This window comes from Ostrea edulis, chromosome 2 (assembly GCF_947568905.1).
Source record: "Ostrea edulis chromosome 2, xbOstEdul1.1, whole genome shotgun sequence".
Taxonomy (NCBI): Eukaryota; Metazoa; Mollusca; class Bivalvia; order Ostreida; family Ostreidae; genus Ostrea; species Ostrea edulis.
The window spans coordinates 29,968,625-29,996,547 of record NC_079165.1 but is presented as its reverse complement, the minus strand read 5'-3'; the positions used below and the strand labels follow the sequence as shown (position 1 = coordinate 29,996,547).

The following is a 27,923-nucleotide window of genomic DNA, read 5'->3' as shown; positions in this document are numbered from 1 at the left end:
CAAAGAACGTGGTTTACAATTTGTCTAATCTGGCCCTATCAGTGGCGGATCTAGACCTTACTGTGGGGGGGTGGGGGGGGGGGGTGGGGGTGAGGCCTGAAGGGAGAGGGTGAACCCCCTCCCATTGGGGGGTCCAGGGGGCCTCCCCCAGGAAAATTTTAAAAAGCTTGATTCAAAATGGTGCATTCTAATGCATTTTCGACTGAAATTCTTGTTCCTTCTTCCTTTTATTTATAGTCACCACATGTTTTATAGAATGTAAACAAAAAGATATGTATATGATATTAATGCATTTCAGCAATTCTGGTTCCTTCTTGCTCTGATGCATAGTTACATAGTTATCAATATAAAAAAAAGAGTGGGAAACCCCCCCCCCCCAACCCGCCACTGCCTATTTCTGAACATAATACGATACGAAAAGATTCTCTAATTTGTCCTGAAGAGAAGTGAAGATATGCAAAACCAATTATACTTTTAAAAGTCATGTATTGTGTGCTTACTATATACAATATCACAAACACAAATTTCCTGCCATTTGTCTTTAAAATGGTCAAAAAATTAGCAAGTTCAAACTTTTTGGCATCAAAATTAAAGATGTATTAATTTCATATTTTCCTATACATATAACTGAAAAGTTTCATCAACATCGGCCTTAAAATTTTAAACTGCCTGCGAATCATTCATAGCTGCCTGCATTAGTCATTAATAACAGTTGTCATTGATTTCATTTTAAGTGTCGCCCTTTGAAGAAGTGGGGCATATCGGTCAATAGACATTATGTCAGCTGACCAATATCTTGATACCTGATAGCAATCAAACTTCACAAGCAAGTTAATCATAACTACTTGTAGTAAATGTCATGATCCGTTTCAATTTTCAAGTCAAAAGATTAGAGGGCAATGTATTTCTACTATAATACATTGTAGAGGGTTTATTTAAGTTTAAGTTATTTAGATTATATGGTCATTGTAATGATCTTATTTGCAAATACAACATTCATTAAGTTAAATGCTGTCTTACATGTTTCATTTCAATTGTTAGGCTGTTCTTTACATACTGATTTTGACTGCGGATTGCTCCGTTTTCCTGATCGGGATATAGGGCTCACGGCGGGTGTGACCAATCGACGGGGAATGCTTCCTCCTCCTAGACACCTGATCTCACCTCTGATGTGTGCTGGGGTCCTTCTCTTAACTTTGTATTTTTTAAGGGATTTATGAGATGGGTCACTGTTAATTATCTTCACTTTTCATTAAAGCTTTTTTACTTTTGACTAAAAAAACACTTTACCTGAAATAGTCATCAAATCTCCTAGACTTCTTGATCATATGCTATTGATTTTAAAGTGAAAAGGTCCAAGGCCATAAGGTAAAGTTCAACAACATATACACCAATTGTTCAACTGATCAATAAGGAACCCTGTACCTGAGGGTCATATAAATTTATAACCAGGATAGTTATGAATAAGTCACCAAATTTTTTTTCAGATCAAATGTCATAGGGTTTCTAAGTAAAAAGGTTAAAGGTCCAGGGATTTCTTTCCAATATACACCTGCAATTACATATAATGAAACTGATAGTTTTAGTTTATAGAGAACTCTCTATTTAATAGTCATCAAACTTCAAAAGGAAGTCAATTATGATTAGTCAATGATTTATTCATATTAAGATCAAAGGTTAATGGAGTTTCAATTTTACACAGGGAGATGTAGCAGAGATTTATGGACTAATTGCCCCCCCCCCCCCCCTGAATCTTAATTCATGATTGATAAAATCTATCCTTTAAATGCAATGGGTAGCAACCTCTGTTTGCAAACTTTATGCTGAAATTTTCAATATTTAAGCTGAGGTATCAGATATTCAAATTGACAAAACACTTACTTAACAAAAAGTCAAGTGTAACTACTCAAAATACTAGCTAGATCAACTTCCAATATTGATTTTGTTGTTCTACACTTTGTTAAAATACTGTCGGTCAGAAACTTTTTAGCTTTACTGGCGGACGACCAGACAAGAAGACAATTTTGAAAATCTTGGACTGAAGTCAAAATATGTTTATAATAATTGCCAAAATGAATATAAAATATGGTGTAATATTATAATCACTATGCACTGTGTATTATAGATTCAGGTTTCAGTTTTACAATTTATTATAAGCATTTGATAGATGTGACTGAATTTTTCCTCAGAGAACTAGATAAGCTCTGTGATGGCAATTGCAATGTCCAACTTCATGCATGTAGTCTTAGACTTGCTCAATGAAATTCTAATTTTATTCTGTGTATCTGCTCTCTTTCATACCTATAATCATAATGTTCTGGAACAATTCAAGTATCATAGAGAGCAGTTGGCAAACACTTTTTAAAACCAACTTAATGTAGAGACCTGCATGAGCAAGTGGACTACTTCTATCTGTCTGGTGTCTGTAAACACTAAACACTACTTCTATCTGTCTGATGTCTGTAAACACTACTTCTATCTGTCTGGTGTCTGTAAACACTACTTCTATCTGTCTGGTGTCTGTAAACACTACTTCTGTCTGTCTGGTGTCTGTAAACACTACTTCTATCTGTCTGGTGTCTGTAAACACTACTTCTGTCTGTCTGGTGTCTGTAAACACTACTTCTGTCTGTCTGGTATCTGTAAACACTACTTCTATCTGTCTGGTGTCTGTAAACACTACTTCTATCTGTCTGGTGTCTGTAAACACTAAACACTACTTCTATCTGTCTGGTGTCTGTAAACACTACTTCTATCTGTCTGGTGTCTGTAAACACTACTTCTGTCTGTGTGGTGTCTGTAAACACTACTTCTATCTGTCTGGTGTCTGTAAACACTAAACACTACTTCTGTCTGTCTGGTGTCTGTAAACACTACTTCTATCTGTCTGGTGTCTGTAAACAATTTTCTCCTCCTGATTTCAATGAGACTCGATCATCAACTAAAGACTTAACATTATCATTATAATTGAGATACATAAATCTGTTTGCTAATTCTATTTATCAAACAAAATGGCTCCTGTTTTAAATTTGATAATCAAACAATATGGCTGCTTTTATGTCGAGTAGATGTAAAACAAGGCAACTCCTTGTCTGATTTCAGTAAGAATTTGTGTAAACAAAGACTTGGAAATCAATTTTGGTCCCCTATGATGATTAATTCAATATATAGGACCCAATATGGAAATAATCTTTGAAGCTAGGTTATTATGGGTTTTCTTATTCTCTTCAGAGAAGTGGACAGGCAAAACATATATGCCTGTCCACTTCTCTAAAGAGAATATGAGTAATCCTAGTTGCTGTGAGTGCAGTGGTATGTATAATATAGCATGATATAATTAACAGTGTGCTCTCTGGTCATAAGCAACCTTTGTGCCAAATATGAACTTAAGACCTGATATTATGCCACCTCCTTTAAAATCTTACATGGAATAAGATAACAAAAATATACCACTTGTTAAACTAGAACTGTCCTAGTGGAACTAATACCCCCCCCCCCTCCCCTCCCCCCCCCCCCCCCCCCCCCCCCCCCCCCCCCCCCCCCTCGCAGGGCACAATGGATGGTGGGAAATAGTGAATTTGTGCTCATTGAAGAATAAACACATCCTTTTGACATGAAGTTTGTTGAGAGCATTTATTGTAAATGTAAGACTATATATTCTGCAGTAGTGTGTTACTCAGAATATCATGAAGATATGCTTCATATAATTTCTAAATAATATTACATGGATAACTACTATTCAGAATACATGAGCCAGAAAACCACAAATCTTTTATTAACAAATTCATCCACAGACAGATGGACAGACAGACAAATGGACTAATGATTCCATTATACCCTCTCCTAAACTAATACAGTAGTCTCTTTGAAAGAACAGATCATTACAAAATCTAAAAGAAAATGATTAAGTCAATGAAGTTGAAAGAACACCCATAAAATAAAAATATCCATAATTTCCTTGAATGTTAATGAATCTTGATAAAAATGATGGGAGCACAACTTCATTATATACATAATATATAAACAAAGTTTGATTTAAATCTTTTGGTTGGTTTTTAAAACATACTCTGGAAACTGACAACCCAGCCCCCTCAAATGGGAAGAAAATATCCATAACTTCCTTGAATATTGAAATAGCTCAGTCAAAATGGCCTGGTGCACAACTTCATTATTCATATAAAGATATCCATAAAGTTTCAATGAAATCTGTTCATCGGTGTTAAAGATATCCTCTGGACAAATGATGTCTATGGACAGATGGGTGGACAAGGTGATTCCAGTATACCCCCCAAACTTCGTTTGCAGAGGGTATAACAAGTAAAAGACAATACCAGTACAAGTACTATCTAGATTTGGTCATACAAACAAAAATTCAGCTGTGCATCCATGGTCAGATATGTTTATAGCAATTAACTGCAAGCTTATCAACCCATTTTATCTACCACAAAGATAATTTTGCAGTATAATTTTTTTTTCTACTTGTAAGTTAATAATTACCTAAAAACTAAATATCTGAACATTAAAAACAAATCAGTTGAAGATAAATCGTATCCTGAAGAGAAAATAGCAGCAATTTAACTCGAGCTTTATTTGCTTAAATTGGTTTGGATTTGGATCCAGAAAGAGAAGAGTTCCTGTAGTTTCAGGACAAGCTAATCTGAGCTTACCATCCCAATCCCTCCCCACTCAGTATTAACAGAAAGTCAGGATTGCCTCAGCTCTGTCAGTTAACCATGTGTTTTCACTGTGTTCTCACAAGTTTGCCTGATAAACCAAAAAATAGCAACCAGCTAGAAATGATATTTAAGAATATCCTCAAATCAATAATCAAAATAGATATTAACAATTCTAAATTAAATTGAATAATTTAAAGAAATTGATTAATATAGTTTGATTATTTTTTGTAAATGATGGAGAGGTAGATTTGTAATATACTTTTCCATGTTTATTTCTTTGTGTAAAGCGATAGGCACCTCGGTAGTTAAACCCTGACCATTCAGGTAAATAACATCTGATCAAGTCCCACAAACTTTTTCAGTGACCATACCGTAAAAAAACAATAGGTCAAATTCCATGAGGTGACCACTTCATGGTTTTGCTTGGGTGAATACTTGCCTCGTTGTTTTTCATCTTGCCTGACAAGCTCCAACAACTTTGACTTCAACCAGGTAAATTTTAGGACCTGGCTTAAAATCTTTGTTTCTCTGGTCCATCATGAAATCATGGCCTAAAACAAATATTTTCAATAATATATTTGCAGTTACCTTGACAGACAATTGACCTCATAGAAGGTCATAATCGACCATTGAATTACATGTACCAATATACTTCCATTGCATATCAATGTAATGTTCTATTGATTGACTGATTTTGTTTAATGCCATACTACAGAATATTACAATCCCATGGGGGGCCGGATTAGAATAGGTCCTCAGTACCCCTTCCTTGTTGTAAGAGGTGCACAAAAATGGGGTCAGGTCCTTCGGATGAGACCTCAAAAACGAGGCCCCGTGTCACAGCAGGTGTGGCACGATAAATATCCCTCCCTGCTCAAAGGCCTTAAGCCCTGGGCATAGGCCTAAATTTTCAAGCCTTTCACCAACAACATGGTGACGTCTCCATATGAGTGAAAAATAAATTCTCAGGTGAGTTAACTACCAGTACCACACAGGCATCCAGAATTATGGTTTGATGATTTGCCCCATCCCCCTCTATGTAAATATGATACAAGTCAGGACATTGTGTTAAAAAAAACAAAAGGCCCTTAGTGAGCTGTATTGTCCAACGATAACAAAATATTTAACCATTAATGATTATCCAAAATTCCTATAGCCCAAAGAGGCCAAAGAGGCATGGGAACAAATATTACAAAATTTCAATATCTGACAACCGAGCCCCTGTGTTCCAGCACTGAAGGAGGTAGAAGAACAACAACTCTGCTATACTGGTCAACGAGCCCAAGGCGATTACCCAGAATTATCGTTCCTCATGTAAGTGCAAGAAAGGAAAGATAACTCTGGGTAGAGAGACGTAAAGCTTTTACGTCTATGGGACAACTCAACATCTTGTATATAGTGACTGAGGCCATCATCATTTCTGTCTGCTGCTGTACCTGCCGGCGACGAATGATTTATTTAAACAGTATTTTGAAGGGCCGTGAGAGCGGAGCTCTCCCTATAGGTAACACGTATATACATGTTTAAAAGGAAAATATAGGAAAACAATGAAAAATTAAACCATACCTATGGAACTTGAAAATTTTGGTACTAATGGCGTCGATTCGAATACTATCGCGTGGACATGTATTTCTCCATTTTGAATCTCGTTTACCCTAGTTCACGTCATTCTGAGATGTTACAAAAATTCGTAAAAGCATGTAAATCTTATTTTCTTAATCATATATAATCACTCCACCATTAACGCCATGTTTGTTGTGGTTCAGACGCTATGTTTGTAAATTTGCTAAAATACGACGCTGAATATGACGTCACAATGTACTGTTTACATCAGTTGCGTTATGCGGATCAAATCCTGCTAACTTCGGGTTGTTTTTGGTCTGTTTTGGATATCTATATAGATACTAATACCAGAACTTGTTTGCTTCGCCCTCAAACACGGTCACGCCGTAAAACATATTATGAATAATATACTAAGGATTAGGCAGCAGACAATGCCTATATAAGCCTTCTCCTTTAATGTACAAGGTTAAGTCCACATAATTTAATTATACACACAAGAAATTACAATATAAGATATGAAGTAAAAGGATAATATGTCATTCCAAATATAATGATCATATAAGTAAAGCGGAAACATAAAAGCAATGTCATATTTGCAAGTAATATCTTTGATATGGTAATTATGACCAACGAAATAACGTGATATGATAAGAATTAAATATGTATCTAATTACTCCCTAAATTCTTATAACTTACTTAGTTTGTGTATCAGTCGAATTCGGGTGATCTAACAGTGTATGAAAAACTCACAGAGTACATTCACTTACGCAGTGATGAATATTAGTCCCACTCCCGCGTGTAAACAAATTGTTTCGCGCCTCGCTATATACGAGAGTTCTCCAAAGGGAAATAACTCGGGTGTATCTCGAAACCGGCGTATTTAACTGGCGGCCACCACTTATTATCTGGCGGTCGCCACTTATTAACTGGCGGCCGCCATATAAATTAACTGCCGACCGCCAGTTAATTTATGTGGCGGCCACCAGTTAAATAAATATTAATTCTATATCCTGGCACCTATCGCCATTACTATCGGCTTCCGTATAACACATTTTTTTTTGTGTGAAACCCTTTAAACACACAAGACAGTTGATTTTGATAATTAAAAGTGAATAACATTTTTTTTTAATTATTCGTCTCCTTTTAAAACGGGAAATACTGAAAGGTCGCAAACATTGCATCATCTGTAACCTTCATCTCCCGTCTATGAGAAACCAAAGAAAGCATTTTATTGTTTAATGTACAACAGAAGAGTATAGTACGTACATGTTTTCACATTCGATTTACGAAAGAAAAAAAAATAGCTTTTAAATCAAGAAAAGAAAAATTTGGAAGAATTTCTTAGCATTTTGTAACATGTGCTGTGCCCTGTATATTTTTGCCCAATGACGATTTTAGTTGAATATTTATAGGTTATAGACTTTGTATGGGAAAATATGACGACCGAATTTTGGCGCGTAGACGGACCGAGCTTGCGAGGTCCGTTCGCGACAAAAAACGAGGTCGTCATATTTCCCATACAAAGTCTATAACCTTTTTATTATATACTTTCAATTTCATTTAGAAACTAACAATAATTTTATTTTTAACAATAACTTTATCGGTTTAACTGAGTAAAAGATGAAAAACACGAAAAATTTGAAAATTAACAGCGTAGAAATTTGATTGTGACGTAATGTTTGCGTGTCGGAATGTTTCCGATATATGCCCGCAAACTTTTAAAGAAAAAAGAAGAGATGAAATTGAAAGTATATAATAGCGAGCCAGCGGAGCGCTGGCTCGTACTGCGAGTTCTAATGACTAGAGCGCGGGAAATAATCCGAGCTAAATCTCAACCTCTAACAAGAAAATTTTTTTGACGCCAATTCCAGAAGTCCTTCGTACAAAATGGCGGATGGTTCGATTCGTAAAATAAGAATAATAAAAATCTTTGAAGTATTACAAACTTTTCTTATTTGAAAGGAAAGGATGACAATCATATTCTTCCCCCTTTCGTTTTCTTTTTTAAAAAATATTGTCTAAAGAAATGTAAACAGTCACGTCACAACTACCAGGCTACGTCACAACACGCTCGTTGCATTTCCCGCTAAACTGATTCCTACATTGGCGAGAAGAGCAAGACAGTAATCCTACGTATTGACAGTGAACCAGATCAGTTTTCCTTGTTTTCAATATAAATTTTTTGAAAATGTATTCAGATATGCTGCGCTCGCCCCAAAGGTCACACCGTAATCATATTAAATATTCATTATTATATACTTTCATCTCTTCTTTTTCCTTTAAAAGTTTGCGGGCATATATCGTGTGATATATGCCCGGAAACATTCCAGCCCGCAAACATCACGTCACAATCAAATTTCTATGCCGTTAATTTTCAATTTATTGTGTTTTTCCATCTTTTACTCAGTTAAACCGATAAAGTTATTGTTAAAAATAAAATTATTGTTAGTTTCTAAATGAAATTGAAAGTATATAATAAAAAGGTTATAGACTTTGTATGGGAAATATGACGACCTCGTTTTTTGTCGCGAACGGACCTCGCAAGCTCGGTCCGTGTACGCGCCAAAAAACTCGGTCGTCATATTTTCCCATACAAAGTCTATAACCTATAAATATTCATTTTTAGAATAAATAGAATTATGGCCGGGTTAGACTTCATAATTCTCAAATGAATTTTTGGAGTTTTCACTCTAAAAGATTGAATGATTTGCTGTAAATTAAAAAAAAATTGAATTATGATCTTTGGGGGGGGTGGGTGCAAATTTTCTGAAGTCCAGTACCACCCCCCCCCCAAACCCTGAGCCTGCCTAAAATGGCCATAGACTAACTCCTTTTCAATTGTAATGAATATATACACTGAGAAAAACAAAAATGGCACGAAAAGTATATGTAGATCATGGATAGTTAATTAATAAGACAAACTTGCAAGAACATGTTTACATACAAAGTATGATAAACATTTATAATTACATGTATGTTACATATTTACTACGTTAATGTGGTATTTACAATTATACCATAATTATTTAACCCATTGAGCCAGAATGAGTGGGGCCGGAACAACTATGGGCCGGATTGGTTTGGGGATAACAACGCTCGGCATCAAAGGCGGAAAATGCCGAGCTCAACGGATCGCTTCTATTTTTGGAACAGGGGGAAACCAGTGTGTATTACGTTATTTACGTAAATAGCAGGGGTATAATGACACAGCCGAATTTATTTGACACGGTGCAGTATGCTTGGCATAGAGGTTTTTAATTTGATTCGTCAAGATGGGAATAAAAACTTCTAAGTTAAACTGTGGGGGTAAAGGAGCCAAGGAGGAACCTTATCGCTCGCGCTCTGTGACAGTGAAAAATGTTGTCAAGAAAACGAGGGTTGAAAATGGTGGTAAGTGAGAATTTTCTTCATTTATCGAAACCGAAACTGAAAAGTTGAAAGTAGTCTGACGAGCCCCAGTGAAATAGTTGGTAATCAGCAAAGTAAATATCCCCTTTCTTTAAAACTACAATTAACTGTCATATTTGATTTCTTTTAGCCTAGGTCAAATTCTACAGTGTTGTTACTCTGAAGTTTCGGTTTCGATATTTGAAAGGCCTTGGCCTAATTTCTGTGGATACGAGGGGGTTATTTATATTCGGTCTTTCGAGGGGGGGTAGGAAAGACCGAATATAAATATCCCCTTGTTTCCACAGAAATTAGTCTAGGATTAGTAGAAATGGATTCTGTGTTGAATTAGTATCACAATCGAGTTGTTCCTTTGTTGCCCATTGAATTACCTGTTAAAGTTGAATTTCTACAGGTTAACTTAATTTATTAGACATTGGCATGAAAAGATAGGGGTTTTTTTAAGGTCTTGATTTCAAGGGCCAGCTAGGACCTTTCCAATTGCTTGAAATTTGCGTGAAATTGGGAAAAATGTTTCATACAAAGAAATAGGGAAAACCCCAATGCAGAGTGCATTAAAGCTGACATGAATTAATAAATACGTACACCTTTTTCATCTTATCCGCCATATTTCTCTCAGGTAGCCTAATTTACTCTACCCGTATATACCCCAAATGTGATTGTCACACCTGAGTGATTTTTCTAGGTGGACTCGACCAGTGCACATCTCCGATAGTAATATATAGGGAAATGCGAAACAAATAAAATCACATTTTAAAACATTATGCTTTGCTCAAAATTACAAAATATTTATTGTATACCAATGCAACATTCCGAAAGATTAGATAATTTAGAAAAAAAATGCACAAAAAAGTTTTTCTTGCATACTTGCAAGTGCAAGCAAGTATTTGCAGTTTCATATGAAATAAATGTGAAGAAATCATTTGCCAATTACATACTGATAGAATGGAATAAGCAAAGAGCATAAAATATATTATTTATATCAATTCTTGCAAAATACAGGTCCATGCCATATGCATAATATGTAATGCACATGGCATATTCGCCACAAAAAACACCGTATCAAATACGGACGTCTATTCAACAGGTATCGGAGATGTGCACTTACCGAAAATATTAGATTCTCTTTATTCTGATAAATCCACAAAACAAAATGATAAACTCCATTTGTATCTCGTTAGAACTTTACAACACGTTGTCATTCCATTATACAGACTGCGACACACTTCACCCGTGCCAAATAGGGTGTCTTCAATCAGGGGAGATGTCAGAGTCGAAAAATTTTCCTGCATTGAATGCTTGTCTGGTCGAGGTTTTGCAGTTGATAGAAACCGGGAATCTAATCATATACATTGAGCATCTGGTTGGATATATTGCGTGCTCAATTCAAAATTTATCGATGATCATATACAAATTTGGATATACAAATAAGGGAATAATGATCGAAAATATACATCTGTTTAAAAATGCGGGTATTACATTTGCAATCCATAATAAACAGTTGATTACACAAAGACACATATAAAAGGAAATGTATAAACGAAAATATAGTTTTATTGTTTCATTAGGAACCACATAATTATTTACGGTCTCTGTATGTCCATATTCATTGATTGAACAGGAGAGAGAGAGAGAGAGAGAGAGAGAGAGAGAGAGAGAGAGACTGTCCTACTCCGATGTACAATATCATTTCACAGAAGGAAAGAAAATTGATCACTGATATAATGGTAAGCTTACAAGCATTAAAAAATTCCAGCTATTTAAAAATTTGTTATTGACAATATATTAAAAACTTACAGGAGTTGATGCTTATAATTGAATTCATTACAAATTCAAAAAATATATATATACCAGTTTAAACTGCATGTAGAAAATACTGACTTTGTATGTTAGAATAACGGGAAAAAGTAAATTGTCAAAAAAGTGGGGAGAGCAGACCAGCCCAGCCTCCCTGCCCACCCCAACCCCCTGTATACGTGCCTGAAACAACATATCAATTCGTGTTGAAAGAAAGGAGCATATTTGCATTTCATTAAATTCCAAAGGAGATCGAATTTATGTGTTCCCCTATTAATTATTTTGTATGCAAGATTCGTTCCCGAATTTAGAATCATGCTTTCAGTCAGAGCAGAAATGAATTCATTTTGAAGTACATCTAGTTTGAATGCAGATGTGGGGTTCCTTCTTTTAATTTCATCAGACTCATTAGAACCCCCTCCCCCAAACTATGCAGCTTTGTTTTTATTGATATCTAAATCGGCATATGAATCCGGATACAAATTATATGATGTTTTTTCGTGATCATATAGATATCGATACTAGAAAATGTTTATACTCTTGCCTTTTGCATATCCTACTAATGCATTACAGTAGATTGACACTGTATCATATCAAATAAAACCTCAACACGAATTTTACTGATTTATGAATACTAACATCTTATCGAATACATTTGGATATGAAATTTCGACGTACAGCGGTATGTCTATTTTCAGAATATATCCATTGCGCCAGATCTACGAAATGAAAATAATCATTATGGCATGTTACAGAAACGTTAAAACACACATGCTATAGTCCTGCAATGCATGCATGCGATTTTTCTGAATACATGTATTTATGTATTCGTGAATGAAGTTCCTACGCTTAAAACTATCTTGGCCTTTATGCATTATGTTTTGTGATTTTGGTTTACCATTCCTTACACTGTAAATGAAGGAAAACTTGGTAAAGGGTGCAATTCTACACCATACAATTAGTATGCATGTATGTGTTGAAAAGTAAAATGTACATGTAATAACCAGACATGTATCGTCATTTTTCATGGGGGGGGGGGTACAACAGGATGAAAAAAATGGAAAATTGGATTCTTCAAAATTTCTTGCCATTCAAAATAATAATTAAAAAAGATGAACGAAAACAGCAATAAAATAAAACAAAAAACCCAAACAAACCAAGATATTTTATCCGATGTTCAAAGTCCTAAAGTGGGGGTGAAGGGTTAAAAGAGTCTTTTACTTTGACTGCCTCAATAATTTCCCCCTACACTTCATTTTCTTCCATCGTTGGGGGTGGGATGGGGTGGTTAGAGTCCTCTACTATGAGTGCCTCATAATATCTTCATTTTCTTAATTGGTGGTGGTGTGTGTCTTCTACTATAATATCAGAACTTTCAAGCTGGGGTCAAGTTTGGGGGGGGTGGGGGTTGGGTTGTCACCCAATATATTTTTGACTTGCATTACAAAATAACGGCCTCTCACTTCTGTCGGCGCGGGTTCGAAACCCGCTCGCGCCGGTTGGTGAGAAAGTTTCCCAGTTTACTTTCGGAAGGTCGGTGGTCTCTTCCCAGGTACATTGTATCTGGTTTCTCTCTTCCACCAACAAAAACTGGGTGCCACCAGATAACTGAAAAATTGTTGAGTGTGGCGGAAAACATTAGAAAAAAAATTGGATATTGTTATCAAAAGTGGGGGACAGACACTCTTGTCCCCTCCCCTTGATTCTAAGTACTTTGTACTTGACCTTTGTATTTGGGAGAGGGCCTACATAGGCTATGCCTGTTGCCCAATCCTGTTGAGCTTCTCAATAGAATATGTTTAAATAAAAAAACAATTCTATGTGCTTGATAACTACGCATATGATAAACTCTCAATTATTACATTTTGCATTACTACAATTTGCGTCGAGTTCAACGCAGAATGTAATAAAGCAAAATGGCATAGATATATAAGATCTATTGAGCGCCGAATTAGCATAAAATGAAGTAATTGAAAATAACATTATTTAAAGATATGTTTAATTTTTAATTATTGCGTGCTTTAAATGAATCAAATAAATCTGTATTATCAATTAATGAGAGCAATATTGAGTTACTGTTCTCTTATATTGAATTAACGATATCATTTGTCTTAATAAGAGCGCGATTATTACAAGATCATCGTTTGAATCTCTCTCTCTCTCTCTCTCTCTCTCTCTCTCTCTCTCTCTCTCCATACACTCATGCAGTGTTGTATATGCAAATTATCTTTGCACAAAGGATTTATGTGCCTAAATGGTATCCTGATTTATAAATCTGCAATACTCTGACAAGTAAATCATACAGTATAAGGATTCATGCACAATACAGGGTAACTATTCTACTCTGATACTTCCCCTGATTGAAGATAGCTGATCGGCACGGGCTAAGTGTGTCGCAGTCTGTACAATGGACAATGTTGTTTACTATTGGAATACAAATGGAGTGTATCGTTTTGTTTCATGGATTATGCTAATAAAGGGAGTTTTACTACTACTTTGAGTATTTTCGACAAGTGTACACATACATTTGTACATCCTCGGTCCTTTACAGATATTACGAGTAGACCCAGGTAAATAGTCATCCGCATTCGATGCTTTTTCATGACGAGCGTACATGACCATGTCTTCTTTATACGTACAGTAGCATTTATGTATTTGCATTTTGCTTGAAGTAAGTGTGAATGGTATAGATTTTATACCCTTTGCTTATTCCGTTTCATCAATAGATCTAGATAATAGATGAAATATTTCTCCGCATTTTTGTATAGTTTTGACATATTTATTGCAAATGTACGCACATTCACGTAAAGAAAAGGCATTCTATATTTATTTATCCAAAGCTTTTAGAATGATTTACTACTGTACGATATGTTTATTGTAATTTTGAGCACTGCATGGAGTTTCAAAACGTGATTTCATTTCTTCTTGATGTCCTATAAATTAGTATCGGAGATGTACGTGTTACCTGTCAAAGCTACCCGCACAGGTAAATCGAAGACACTGATGTGAAATGAAGCGTAGCAAAACTCGTCCCCTTATATACCATGCGAACCCTGATACATATAACAATAGAATATCCAACTAATATGGCGGATTAGCAAAGAAATATGGCGGACATATAGAATTATACTATATTTATTAATTCATGTCAGCTTTAAGGTATAATTGGGCTCCTTCTGACTTTGAATTTGGTCAAAACTTACCTAATTCAAATAAGCAGAGGCCAAAAAATTAGGTTAAAATTGTAATATGTGGGCTTGTGAAGAAGATTTATGAAAGATTTGGCTACCCTGCTTGATTTGTTTTCATTGTTTGGGAATTTCAAAGCAAAAATTGGGGAAAATACCTGCTTTTTAGCATTGGGAATGGGGCCTTATTTCAGCCCTCTACAGACCATTTAAAAATCCCTGAAAGAATGGATAAATAACAAAGTTATATATAGTAAACACAGGCACTAATTGTTTCTGTAAATATAACAAGCTTGTATACTGATGTCATATAACTTATTTACAGAAACAAGTGTCTGTCATATTACTGTGGATTTTGACCTACGTTTTAAAGACTTTAACAGTTTAAACAGGCTGGGCAAATATCTTTTGATCCAGGGGGATAGGGTTTTGATTCACATATAGATGCCTAATGAAGAGACCTTTGTTGTGGTGCTAAAACTTTTGACCTAGTGACCTTGGACTTTGACCTACTTTTTAAAAGCTTTAACCAGGGTTATATCTTTTGAACCAATAGGGATAGGGCTCTGATATTTCACATATAGATGCCTCATGAAGAGACCTGTATTTTGGTAGAAGACATTTGACTTATGAACTTTGACTTACTGTTCAAAAACTTTAACCTTGGTTAACTTGGTAAACTTTAAGCTTGGTTGAACCAAGAGGGATAGAGCTTTGATGTTTCAAATATAGATGCCTCATTAGAAATTTCTTTTGTTACCAAAATATTGACCTTGGACTTTGACCTACTTTTCAAAAACATTAACCTTTAGCTATATATCTTTAGAACCAAGGGGATTGGGATTTGATATTTCATATGTAGATATGCCTCATGACCAAGCCTTTGATAGTATGGTATCAAAACTTTTGACCTAATAACCTTGGATTTTGACCTATTTTTCAGAAACTTTAACCTTTTGAACTAAAGGGATAGGCTAAGTAGAGTCATGCTTCCCGGCGAGCTATGTCAATTGTCTTCTGACAACACTTGTTTATGTTTCATGATATAAAACTGGATTTGAGCTTTATTATGTAATTTTACTGTATTTCAATTTTATGATGAGGTAATTTCATTTTGTGATTAACACAATATTACATTAGATGTTAGATAATTTTTGTTATAATAAAGGATAATATATCAGTCAATAGTGTGTAATGTATGATACATCCTTCATAAAAACTGTCTTGTCTCTTTCCGACTCAGATTATGCAGAGGCATGTGCCAATCTGATTAAAATTATATCTTTGATCCACTTCGTTATTGTTATGTCGCTACACAAAGTGTTGCGGAGTGGATTAAAGATCTGATTTTAATCAAATTGAGGCATGTACTTGCTTATTTGATCATTTTATTTTGACGTGTTCAATAAGTTTTCCTTCAGATTCATGAAATATTTATGTGTAAAATAAAAATTGTTGATCTGTGCATGCATTAAGCCATGTATTTCTGAGTGACATTTGGTTAAATGAAAAATACCTCTAGGGTATCTTGTAGAACGAACTTTATTTTTTCATATTGTACCCTTGAACATGCATTGAGAATCAGTGTATTGTATAATTAACATACAGACTGCAGGCAATGGACTGATTGCTCTTAACACCTCGGTTAAAAGCATGATTGAACAGAAACTAGGAATTTCAAATCATTTCTTGAATCAATACAACTTTTTTAATTTTTATATAACAGGTGACCATGTAGCTGGAACAGATGAAGTGAGCAAAGACGTTTTGAAAGCAAGAAATTCCAAAGGTTTCATTCATAAAGTTAAAAAAAACGAAATTTTGACCTGGATTTATAATGGAATCAAAAAATCTTTAATATACATTATATATATATATATATATTATTTTCATTAGTATAATGATGTTTTTTATAGGTCAAACTTCTCAGGGTAAGCAAAAAGGACAAAATGGAGGACCAAAAATTACAAGAGACACAAGCACAAAAGAAACTGCTACTCACAGTAAAAAGGTCAAGGAGACCCCTAATAAATCTGAACCCAAACCATATGGTAATTATTTTGAATGACTTATAATTTTGTCTCAGACCATATAGTTTTAGCTCACCTCATCTCGTATGATCTGCGCCTGTCAACGAGACCTGATCCGTCTCTTAGGATCAATTACTGTAGTAATAATATATATTTATCACATTTTATATCATTATTTGGCATCAGATTTTTATGGCCAGATAATGATAGGCAACTTGGGATTGTAAATATTACCATATAAGAAAACTATTGCTGACTCTTGGTTAATACACAAAATTATCAAATTGAATGCACATAAAACATGTTATTATCCTTCAGAATAATACAACCAATTTCATTGGTCGAGGGCTGGTCACGTGGAGGGAGACAATTCGTGATGTCTCCCTCACGCGCAGGGTGACAACTGTGTTGTCTCCCCTTAGAAGATAACTTTTAATGGCACAAGCGAGAAAGCTCTACTACGAAATAATTGAAAATATGCGGGATCATTAATCATAAACTTCAGCGTCAACATTAACGCACACAAATAACAATCGAGAAGAAAAATATTTCCATTCTAATGCATTTCACTTGATGTTTACGTTTTTGGCTTGAAATACGTTACGAAATGTTTACGTTTGACCTTATGTTTTTGCGTCATTCTGCTGTGACGTCACAATTGAAAGCTTTCTGTCGTTTAACTTTCTCAAACCTCAATGAACATTATGCTTTCGTTAACATATACATCTAATAGATGTATGGCAATGAGTGTAAAACAAAATAATGTATGTAGTTGAGGGTAATATTAATTTCAGCCCCCGAAAACTATTGAAAAGTTATCAGAATTTTCTGCAGAGAAAGTTATCACGAATTTGTTGACGTTTTAGATTTTAAAAAAAAAACAAAAAAGATACATGGTAAAAGTCAATAAATGTGTGATAGTTTTTTTTTTACATTCAAATTCTTCAGGATAATAAAACTATATAGGCGCCCTCGGGTGATAACCCTACGCAGACCTGATAATTTGTGATGTCTCCCAGCTAAACAGTCCATAATTGTATAATATTATGGACCTTGGCTTTGTCTTGGTCAAATAATCAATCAATTTATGCATACATTGATTACTGTTAAAACCAAAGAATGAATATTTTTTAATTTTCATAACCAGAAATAACTGCAATATAATTTATAGTCAAGGAAATATCCCCATGCAATATATGCTAAACCAAGAAGCTTCTGGAGGCTTTTTCCCCATGACCCCCCACAAGGACATTGCCCTTGACCTCTAGGCATCTCCCATGCCACCTGCCTTATAGTCCTACCCCCTACTTCTATTTTGCTTCCTTTGCCTATGGTTTAGTGTATGCTTCAATTAAAATTTTTATGTTAGCCAGACATTCCTAAAGTTGAGCATCCTTTCACATCAACACTTCTTGTGCTTGTGTTCACAAGTATTCACATGCTGGTTTTCTGATTCTGTATCAGTATCCTCTGAAACTGATGATGTCACAATGTATCAAGGCAACGTATTTTGAGGAAAATATCAACTGTGTCACAAACAAAATTGCATACACAAAATATGATTTTGCTTGTAGCTCCACCCTCATGTGACATAGGATTTTGCAAAATCTTTATTCAACTTTATGCATGGTTTAATCATATTTTTGGAGGAATTTTATTCTCTGTGTATGCTAAAAAATCTGACAAACAATTTGATACTGAAAAAAATTATATTTTCTATGAATTATCTGTTGGCATCCGAGTTAGAATAGGTCCTCAGTACCCCTTACTTGTCGTAAGAGGCGACTAAATGGGGTGGTCCTTCAGATGAGACCACAAAAACCTAGGCCCTGTGTCAAGCAGGTGTAGCAAGATAAAAATTCCTCCTTGCTCAAAGGCTGTAAGCGCCAAGCATATAGGCCTAATTTTTGCAGCCCACTTGAGAGGGATGTTAAACAATACAAAATCAATCAATCATCTTTGTTAAAGAAATGTTGTCAAGAGCAATAACTTGTATGCTGGTATGCCTATTGTACAAAGATTTTCGTGATATCCACAACAAATTTATACATGTTTATAAAATTATGTATAGTAGATTTTTTAAATTAAAATTTTGTCATTTTAACTAGTTTTTAGTTCACCTGAGCTGAAAGCTCAAGTGAGCTTTTCTAATCACCAGTAAAAAAAAAAAAAAAAAAAGTTGTTTGGTCTGTAAACTTTTCAAATTTTTCACTTTTTCTCCAGAACCACTAGGTCAAATTCAACCAAACTTGGCCAAAGGCATCCTTGGGTGAAGGGCTTTCAGGTTTGTTCAAATGAAGGGCTCTGCCCCTTCAAAGGGGAGATAATCACAAAATGTAAAGTCTTCTCAAGAACCACTGGGCCAGAAGAGCTGAAATTTACATGAAAGCTTCCTAACATAGTGCAGATTCAAGTTTGTTATAACCATGACCCCGAGAGTAGGTTGGGGCCACACTAGGGAATCAAAGTTTTACATGTGAATATATTTAGGTAAAATCTTTGAAAATCTTCTCAAGAATCACTGGGCCAGGAAAGTACAAATTTAAATGAAAGCTTAATTTCTGACATAGTACAGATTTAAGTTTGTAAAAATCATGGCCCCTTGGGGTAGGTTGGGCCACAGTAGGTATCAAAGTTTTACATGCGAATATAAAGGGAAAATCTTTGAATATGGGCCAAGGTGACTCAGGTGAGCAATGTGGCCCATGAACCTCTTGTTATGTATTCTTATTATGGAATTTAATGTGTACACATGTTGATTTAAGTGAATTATCAGATTAACTGAAAATTATCAAATTTATTTCACAGAATTTGTAAAGGGTAAGAGATTGAATGATTCTACAACTAAGACTTCAAAACTGGGTGCTACAACTAATGATCCGGATGAGACAGCTCTAAAGTCTGTGACTAGCCGAGTGGGAGATACTGATGAGACAGCTCTAAAGTCTGTGACTAACCGAGTGGGAGATACTGATGAGACAGCTCTAAAGTCTGTGACTAGCCAAGTGGGAGATACTGATGAGACAGCTCTAAAGAGACCGATCTCTTCCAGTAATGTTACAGATACTAATGAATCTACTTTGGACATGGACTGCATCCCATCACTGAATATTGAGGAGAGACCTCAATTTGATAGACATGAGGAATTTGCAGATGCAGATCCATCTGAGTACAATAAACAACAGGTACCAACATTTTGCCACTATAAAACAGATTATTTGTACGAATTTTATCTAATATAACTGGTGCAAATGAAGTCGCTGATAAATTCATGAGGGCTAGATAGTGAAATAAAGTTTTCCAAATTGTAAGTAAATTGCAGTATGTAATACGCCATTTCAAATTGTGTCAATAAGGATTCCAGTGGAGCTGACAATTTTACTCGCTAGATAGATTTTTAAAAATGATTTTTGAGCACTGTGTCTTTAAGTGGATGAAAAGCTGCATCTTGTCTAAACAGGAAAAAATTAAGAAGAAATCTGAAGGAAAACATATTGAGCCAGAGCCAGGTGAAGACACAGAAGAAAGTGAGGAGGATGAAGATGAAGATTCTGAAGAAAGCAAGGAGGAGGGAAAAGGTGGAGGTAAGCATGTTCTTTGAATGGAGCATTCTCTCCCACTTTGATACTGCAGAGTAATCTTTGAGAGACAAATCAGTTGAAAGTTTCATACCTGTTGATCTTGATGTCTTAAAAATTATGTGATGGAGAGCGACATTTTCTTAAATTTGTATTTTTTTTAATGACCCTCGTACTTTTCCAAATCTTTATCAAATATTTGATCACTTATATCAGTTACATTTTTTACTAAGTGGATTTCATTAGTTATTATTTTTTAGGATGGAGGTTCAAACTAACTCTTTAAAAGAATTAATATAAGTTAACTGTTTGAAACTGCCTCTTTGATCTATGAATCAGATTATAGTAATATAATGCTAATCAAATCCTTAGGCATGTCAGTAACATCAATTTTGTTTTTTTCCAGGACGTAATTACAATTTTGGACATGTAACCAACATGATCATTGGCACAGGGAAAATAATCGACAGAAGTACACATGAAACATCCAAAAAGAATGGCAAAGCAAAAAAGCAGTCTAAAACAGGTAATTGTTTTTTGTCCATGTTTAAGTAGGCAAGCACTATAAATTTGGAAGGGTATATTGGAATCACTGTGTGTTATTGCTCAACTCATGGTTATTGATCCTTTGACTTTTACATGGGGGAATAATGCAAAACATAATCAATTTTAGGGGAAATATTCATACCCTATCAACTGGACCAAGAAATGTTATAGACTTAACATAAATATATACCACATCAACTAACCTAAGAAACGACTTTCTCAATGAACAAATCACATCAACAAGCTGAAGAAACATTATTCCATCACCAAAAGTTCAACAATCCCAAATTTATTGAAAAGAACAAAATAAGATTTGAAATGAAGGGGTAAGGCAGAGGGTAAGGCATATTGTTTTAACATTCACTATTTCTTAATCATCTCTTATTAGAAGAGGGCATAGCCCCTCATTTGTAGAATCTTTACGGTGTGTACAGATTTTTTGGAATTGGCGTACTGGTTCCGGAGGAGATGACAATGTCCAGTTACACCAGATAAAACTTATTAGAAAAGCTCACTTAATACCCTCAGGGTCAGGTGTGCCAATCTTAATTAAACACTCAATAATTCAACAAATAAAACAATTATACCTGTTACATCTTTGTAGGCAAGAAGAAAACAAAAGGAGAGACAGTAAATGCAGAAGACGTGAGAAATTTGGGTATTGGAACTGTAGTGATATTGGATCAAAGCAAAAACACAGAACCGCCCAAACCAGGTGATTATGTTATTGGACCTTGTGTATATCATATCAGAGGAAGCAAAAGTGAAATGTTCATTCTTTGCCTTACACATTTTCGCTAGCCAAAAGTTTTTCGTTCACTCAGCTCCCCATAAACTCAGGGTTTGTGGGGAGCGCGGATAGGACTGAAAACCCTTGCCTAACAAAACTGTGCATTACAATGCTGTTCTCCACATAAATATTTCGGGAGTCAAATATGTAGTTATACAGTTTGTATATATACAAAAGTAATAAAATAAAACTCTGGCTGTAATTCATAAATTTGATTAACCTATACATTTATAACAAAGATATGTTAATTCCTTTGTTTACATGTAATTATGAATGAATATGCATCCCTCAGCAATGCTCAATAACCTTCACCCAGAAAAAACAATTCAGGCTATATTCTCAGAACAATTGTTGTAGTTTTATTATACACAACTTATCTGCAAATTTTTATATGACAATGTATAACAGTGTCAAGGATCTAGCCATAAATTCTTGAACCACAAAAGTTGGTGGTTAAAATCTCAGAAGAGGCATATGCAAATTTTTAAAGCAAGTCATTCATTGTGAGAATTACTGATGCTGAAGATTTTGAAAAAATCAGTGAATACCATAAGAAATACAATTCTACATACAATTCTTTTTGAAATGTATGGTTGGAAAAAAAAAGCTTAATATTCAGAACCATATTACGTACATCTTCTACATTTCCGGTGCTGAAGAATGTAATATAATAATTATTGTGCAGAAAGCAATGGTCATGGGTCTTCATAATTTTATTGCATGCCATTAAAGGTTGGATTGTAAAGAAGAGACACAATGTGTGATGATTTCTTATTGCAGCAAGGGAAAAGGTGGAGAAAAAGGTAGTGCCCAAAACAGAAGTAAATAAGCCAATACCATCACTGGACATGAAAGAGCTCATCTCGGTGGAACCGTCGGTTGGAATAATTCATGGCTATAATATGAATGGGACCGTTTTCAGAGTTGGAAAGGACAAAATCATGACTGCATGGCATGTGGTTAGAGGAATGCTATGTAAGTGGGGCTGTTTAACACACATTCTAAAACTAGGAAATTTATCTTAATCAAAATGCATATCCTATAATGTATAGCTTGAATGAGATGCTGCTAGGTGTAATTATAACATCATATGTTTTTTAATAATATGTAATCATTCAAGATACCTTTTTGTATGGAAACAGCATTCAATGCATGGATAGAAATGGATTGACTCATTTCATAAATTTCATATTTTCAACTTAATTCTTCTCTTGAAAACCTGATTACTTAAGACCTAGGCTAGCTGCATAACTATAACTCTCTGAGAAAATATTGGGACCTATCTGATCTTTTCTCAGAGAGCTACAGTTCTGCAGCTATTTAAAACTATAAACTTTCACATGTTTATACATGTATATGATCCCAAAAGTGTTGTTACTTCTTACAGCACTCTGAATTTAACACATTTTCACTGGTTGTACTACATGTATAAAATTTTTACTTCTCTTTTGCTGTGTGCGTAATCACTGAAACTGGAACAGATTTTTATGATCCTAGAGAACCATTAAGCTACAGATTTTTATGGTCCTAGAGAACCATTAAGCTACAGATTTTTATGGTCCTAGAGAAACATTGCTACAGATTTTTATGATCCTAGAGAAACATTGCTACAGATTTTTATGATCCTAGAGAACCATTAAGCTACAGATTTTTATGGTCCTAGAGAAACATTGCTACAGATTTTTATGGTCCTAGAGAAACATTGCTACTTCCAAAATGGTTTCAGATTGCCCAAAACATTTTTGACTTGTTGAGAGCAGTTGCTTACATTTTCACTATACAGTACATGTATATACATAGAAAAGGAACTTTACCAGAAGTTATGGTGTCACATATTTAAGCAAATCAGGTGATCTATTGCAATTTGTCATCGCCCATCATGGGTTAACGGTTGAACATTTTTAACTTCTTCTTGATAACTACCATTCCAGTTCTTTTCAAATTGGAATTTTGAACCCTTAATTGAATAAAAGTACAAAGCACATGGATTAGTTATAATTACTTGGGGGTCTGTTGTGATTGTTTTTTGTATGAAAGAAGAAGTTGTATACTGAATAATACATAAATATGATGTCTTCTTATAAGTGGAACAGTTTCAAAATTTTATCAAGCTATCTTTGGACTTCAAATCATTGAATATATCCCTATCCATATAGTTTATATAGATCTTATGTCTCCACCCCCACCCATGTAAATTGAAAATAGACCTACCCCCACCCATATGTTTAAATGTACAAGACTTAAAAAAAAAAACATTCGGAAATCAGAGAAGGCTGCATTATTGCAGCTATACAGGGCGATTTTGAAATCTTTGGAAAAAATTACTATCGGTAGGCATTTCATTACACTATCTGTAGGCATTTCATTACACTATCTGTAGGCATTTCATTACACTATCTGTAGGCATTTCATTACACTATCTGTAAGCACTTCATTACACTATCTGTAAGCATTTCATTACACTATCTGTAGGCAATTCATTACACTATCTGTAAGCACTTCATTACACTATCTGTAAGCATTTCATTACACTATCTGTAGGCAATTCATTACACTATCTGTAAGCACTTCATTACACTATCTGTAAGCATTTCATTACACTATCTGTAGGCAATTCATTACACTATCTGTAAGCACTTCATTACACTATCTGTAAGCAATTCATTACAGTATCTGTAAGCATTTCATTACACTATCTGTAGGCATTTCATTACACTATCTGTAAGCAATTCATTACAGTATCTGTAGGCAATTCATTACACTATCTGTAAGCACTTCATTACACTATCTGTAAGCAATTCATTACACTATCTGTAGGCAATTCATTACAGTATCTGTAGGCAATTCATTACACTATCTGTAAGCATTTCATTACACTATCTGTAAGCACTTCTTACACTATCTGTTCATTACACTATCTGTAGGCATTTCATTACAATTTTACCTGTCATTTACCAGAAAGATTCATGATCTTCAGAAGTTTCTGACATGTTAAACTATATGGCAGTTTGCAAGATGGGAATTTGATTGATGTGTTGAATTCTAATAAGATGAGAATTACTGAAAAGATAATGGGTGTGTTCAGATTACTACTGTAGGTTGATAAAAGTTACCATCTGCAGAATTTTTTACCATTGGTATGACAGAGGTACCAATGCTTGCTGATAAAATTTATCGATGATAAACATTTCTGCAGACAACCTAGAGATTTGTTAGCGTTGGTAATTTTATTTATGGCGTATTAAAAAATGGCGGATATCGCATACAGGCTGAAAGCAACAGCTTTTGTATCACAGTTTTTCCCCCTTCGTAGACATCAAATGAAGACAATTTTAGACATGTTGCTTCAAACATGACCTTGGAAATAGGTTTTGAAAACATTCAAGTGTATATGATGGTATTATAATCGTTCACTCTAACCATTTCGTCCGATGATCTGATGATCTACTGATGTTTTGCAAGAGAAAATGCATCTTTGTTAGCCAAGGTTTTTCAGTCCACTCCGTTTCCCATTAATGGACAGAAAACTCTTTGCTAGCAAAGATGGAAAAATAATTTCCAGAAGAAAGTAATCAACAGTATACTGAAACACATATATTTCTGATCTTGCTGCAAAATTATACACATAGAGATGAATACCTCTTTGTTTGACATTTCCTGCTAACTGATCAGACGACCAAAATTTTTACCATTGGCAAATTGGTGATGGTACCATTGGGTTCACTGTGAATGCACCCACAATGTGCTTAGCATATAAAGATCTTAAATGCCCCCTCCCCCCCATGTGAATTGAAATATACCTACCCCAGCCATGTGAAATTCCCATGTAAATTAAAATAGACCTACACCCACCCATGTAAATTGAAAATAAATGTGATATTGTAATTATAAATGAATATGGTAATGGGGCATGCCTGTGCTCCCTCATTTCTAAAGCAAAATATTGGCAAACATTTGGACCTTTTTGTTTGCAGTCTATAAAATTTTCAGGAATTCTGTACTGACATAGAAACAAATGTAAGAGCCATATATGTACATAGTTTTTTGATAGGTATCAATCTGTTTAGTCACCGTGATGCCTTTATCAATGGGATTTGCTTTTAATGTTTTACGGGGCAGTCATTAGTAATTCACAGAATATGTCATTTCAGGAATGAGATAAGTGACCAATATGAACTCAGATCATTAATTCAGTTACTGGTACATATATGTCTTTCCTTCTTTCAGGGGTTGACAGTCAGTCTAAAAAACTGGATTATGAACGATTGGCTGAAGTATTTGTAGACTTTAATTATGTAAAAGAATATCAGTCGGACCATTTGAAAAGGTTTCCACTAGAACCAACTGTTCTGTATTTCGATGACAAATTAGACATTGCTGTTCTCCAACTAAAGCCCAATATTTATGGAATGGCATATCCAGTTGCATTGACAAAATTTGACAAATTCACACCAGAAGTGCATGAGAAATATTCAATATATCTTATTGGCCATTCAAATTCACTCCAGAAGAGTATGGATCATGTTATGAAATACTGGCATCCTTTTGATCATCGTATCACAGAGCTTACAGATTGGAGTGCGAATGAATTTAATTTTAAACATGGCTTTGGCTATACTGGAATCAAGGAGAAAACTCGACTGCTTTTTCGGTGTTCTTTTCGACATGGAGCTTCGGGGTGTCCTGGTTTCCTCGTACGTTCTGAGGGAGATGTAAGGGTGGTGACTGTTCTTCTTAGAGGATTCCCAGATTTCTACTATTACGACAATTTTACAGAGGAAGAAAAAAACAGGGTTCCTACTGAAAAACTTATACAGCAAGGTGCCAACATAGGGGCTATCATGGAAGATATGGAAAAGAAAAACAAAGAATTGTTCAGAGAGATTTTTCAGTACAGTGATTTTATTTCACATTCTGAGAAAAACCAACCTCTTGATACTCCTTTGGAAGAAAAGGTGCCAGCTTCATCACAAAATCCTGCATGCACTGAAACTGAAAATAACCCTGCAGATTCTGGTGACCAAGTAACCTGCATGCCCAAAGTGGCGTCGGAACAGGATACCCAGGTTATGCTTGCATCAGGTAAGGATACATCTCACAATATTACGGAAAGTGAGTCGGGGAATACATCAAGCTCTGTGGGCAAGCATCAACCTGTAGCCGCCATGACCCAGGATCAAAATGGGGCACATTTCCATGAACCCCCATTAATAGTTGAAAGACTTCAGGGAAATACTAACATGTCTGGAAATGAAGCTGAAAGTACAGAGAATTTAAACACTGACGAGAATGGTGCTTCATCAGAGATGGGAGCTGGCTCTCAATCCATAAGCAAAAGAAATAACGCAATAGCTTTCTCAGTGCAGGCCATTGATGATGGCCCCACAGATCAGGGCAGACATGCAGCTCAACTCTCCCCCTCCTTTCTCAACAGACAAATGTCAGAAACCACCACCTCAGCTTCAGAAGTTTTATGTGCAGAAATAAGACAGCAAGCTCATAGCACCAAGTCAGCAAGTGCCAGCAAGATTTGGTAATTCAACCAGGTCCTGAAATACAATTCAAATGTGTTGTGCCAACTCCAAGTATGCTTTCAACTAACAGACTTGAATTTAGTAGCTTATAAATATCACTTTGTAACTGGATTCACTCCGATTTTGAAATTGTAGTTCAGTGCATTCAGTATACATGTACATGTACTGTCATCCAACGAATGATTATCTTGTTTTACATTGTTTTGTAATTTGCTTTTTATTAATTTTTTTGAGTGCAACTTGTACTGTGATATAATCAAATGCATCTTGCACATATGATTGCATCATCATTCCTGAATCACAATACCTGAGAATAGCATCTCTAATATAGTAATACATATAAAAAAAATTATGGTTGTCAAGAGCAAGGTTGTATTTGAGGATTGTATACTTGTTATTTCCTAATCATTATATTTGTCACCGTTTACCAGAGTTAATAAAAATGGTTTTTTAACATCCTGGAGGTTATCTGCCAGCTTTAAATCATTGTCAGAAAGAAGTTTGGAAGATGGATTCGTCATTGGTATGTGTATCGTGATTCAGTGTCCTGATAAGTAGCAGTAGACTGTCACTTTGATTATATTATCATCAATGCTGATTTCAAACCTCCATGGAAGCAATTGTAAATACATGTAGAAGTCAAGGCTCTGAATAGTCATTTCCATGCAAATAAGATAATCAAAATGCCAAATTTACTGTAAAATACGTAAATATGGTGGTATTTCACATGTAGTGCATGATGTTGACTGACATCACAATATGACATCATGCACTTCTTAATATTGAAGAAAATCAACAAACTAGCTTTGGCAC

General features: G+C 35.0%; 1 protein-coding gene across 4 annotated transcripts; it reads left to right on the top strand.

Moving 5' to 3' along the window:
• The first annotated feature begins 9,369 nt into the window (after positions 1–9,369).
• On the top strand, positions 9,370–27,566 carry LOC125678875 (uncharacterized). 4 transcript variants are annotated; one of them, XM_056153711.1, is made up of 9 exons: positions 9,370–9,626; positions 16,359–16,421; positions 16,549–16,683; positions 19,471–19,847; positions 20,123–20,246; positions 20,647–20,766; positions 21,391–21,501; positions 22,357–22,551; positions 25,804–27,566. In XM_056153711.1, exons 1-9 carry the CDS (start codon positions 9,512–9,514, stop codon positions 27,111–27,113), a joined length of 2,550 nt encoding a protein of 849 aa, XP_056009686.1. In that variant the 5' UTR covers positions 9,370–9,511; the 3' UTR covers positions 27,114–27,566. The 4 variants fall into 4 exon arrangements, with proteins under 4 accessions (XP_056009686.1, XP_048773593.2, XP_048773594.2 ...); XM_048917636.2 differs by having other exon boundaries at positions 9,374–9,626; positions 20,093–20,246; XM_048917637.2 differs by having other exon boundaries at positions 9,374–9,629.
• The last annotated feature ends 357 nt before the right edge of the window (positions 27,567–27,923 follow it).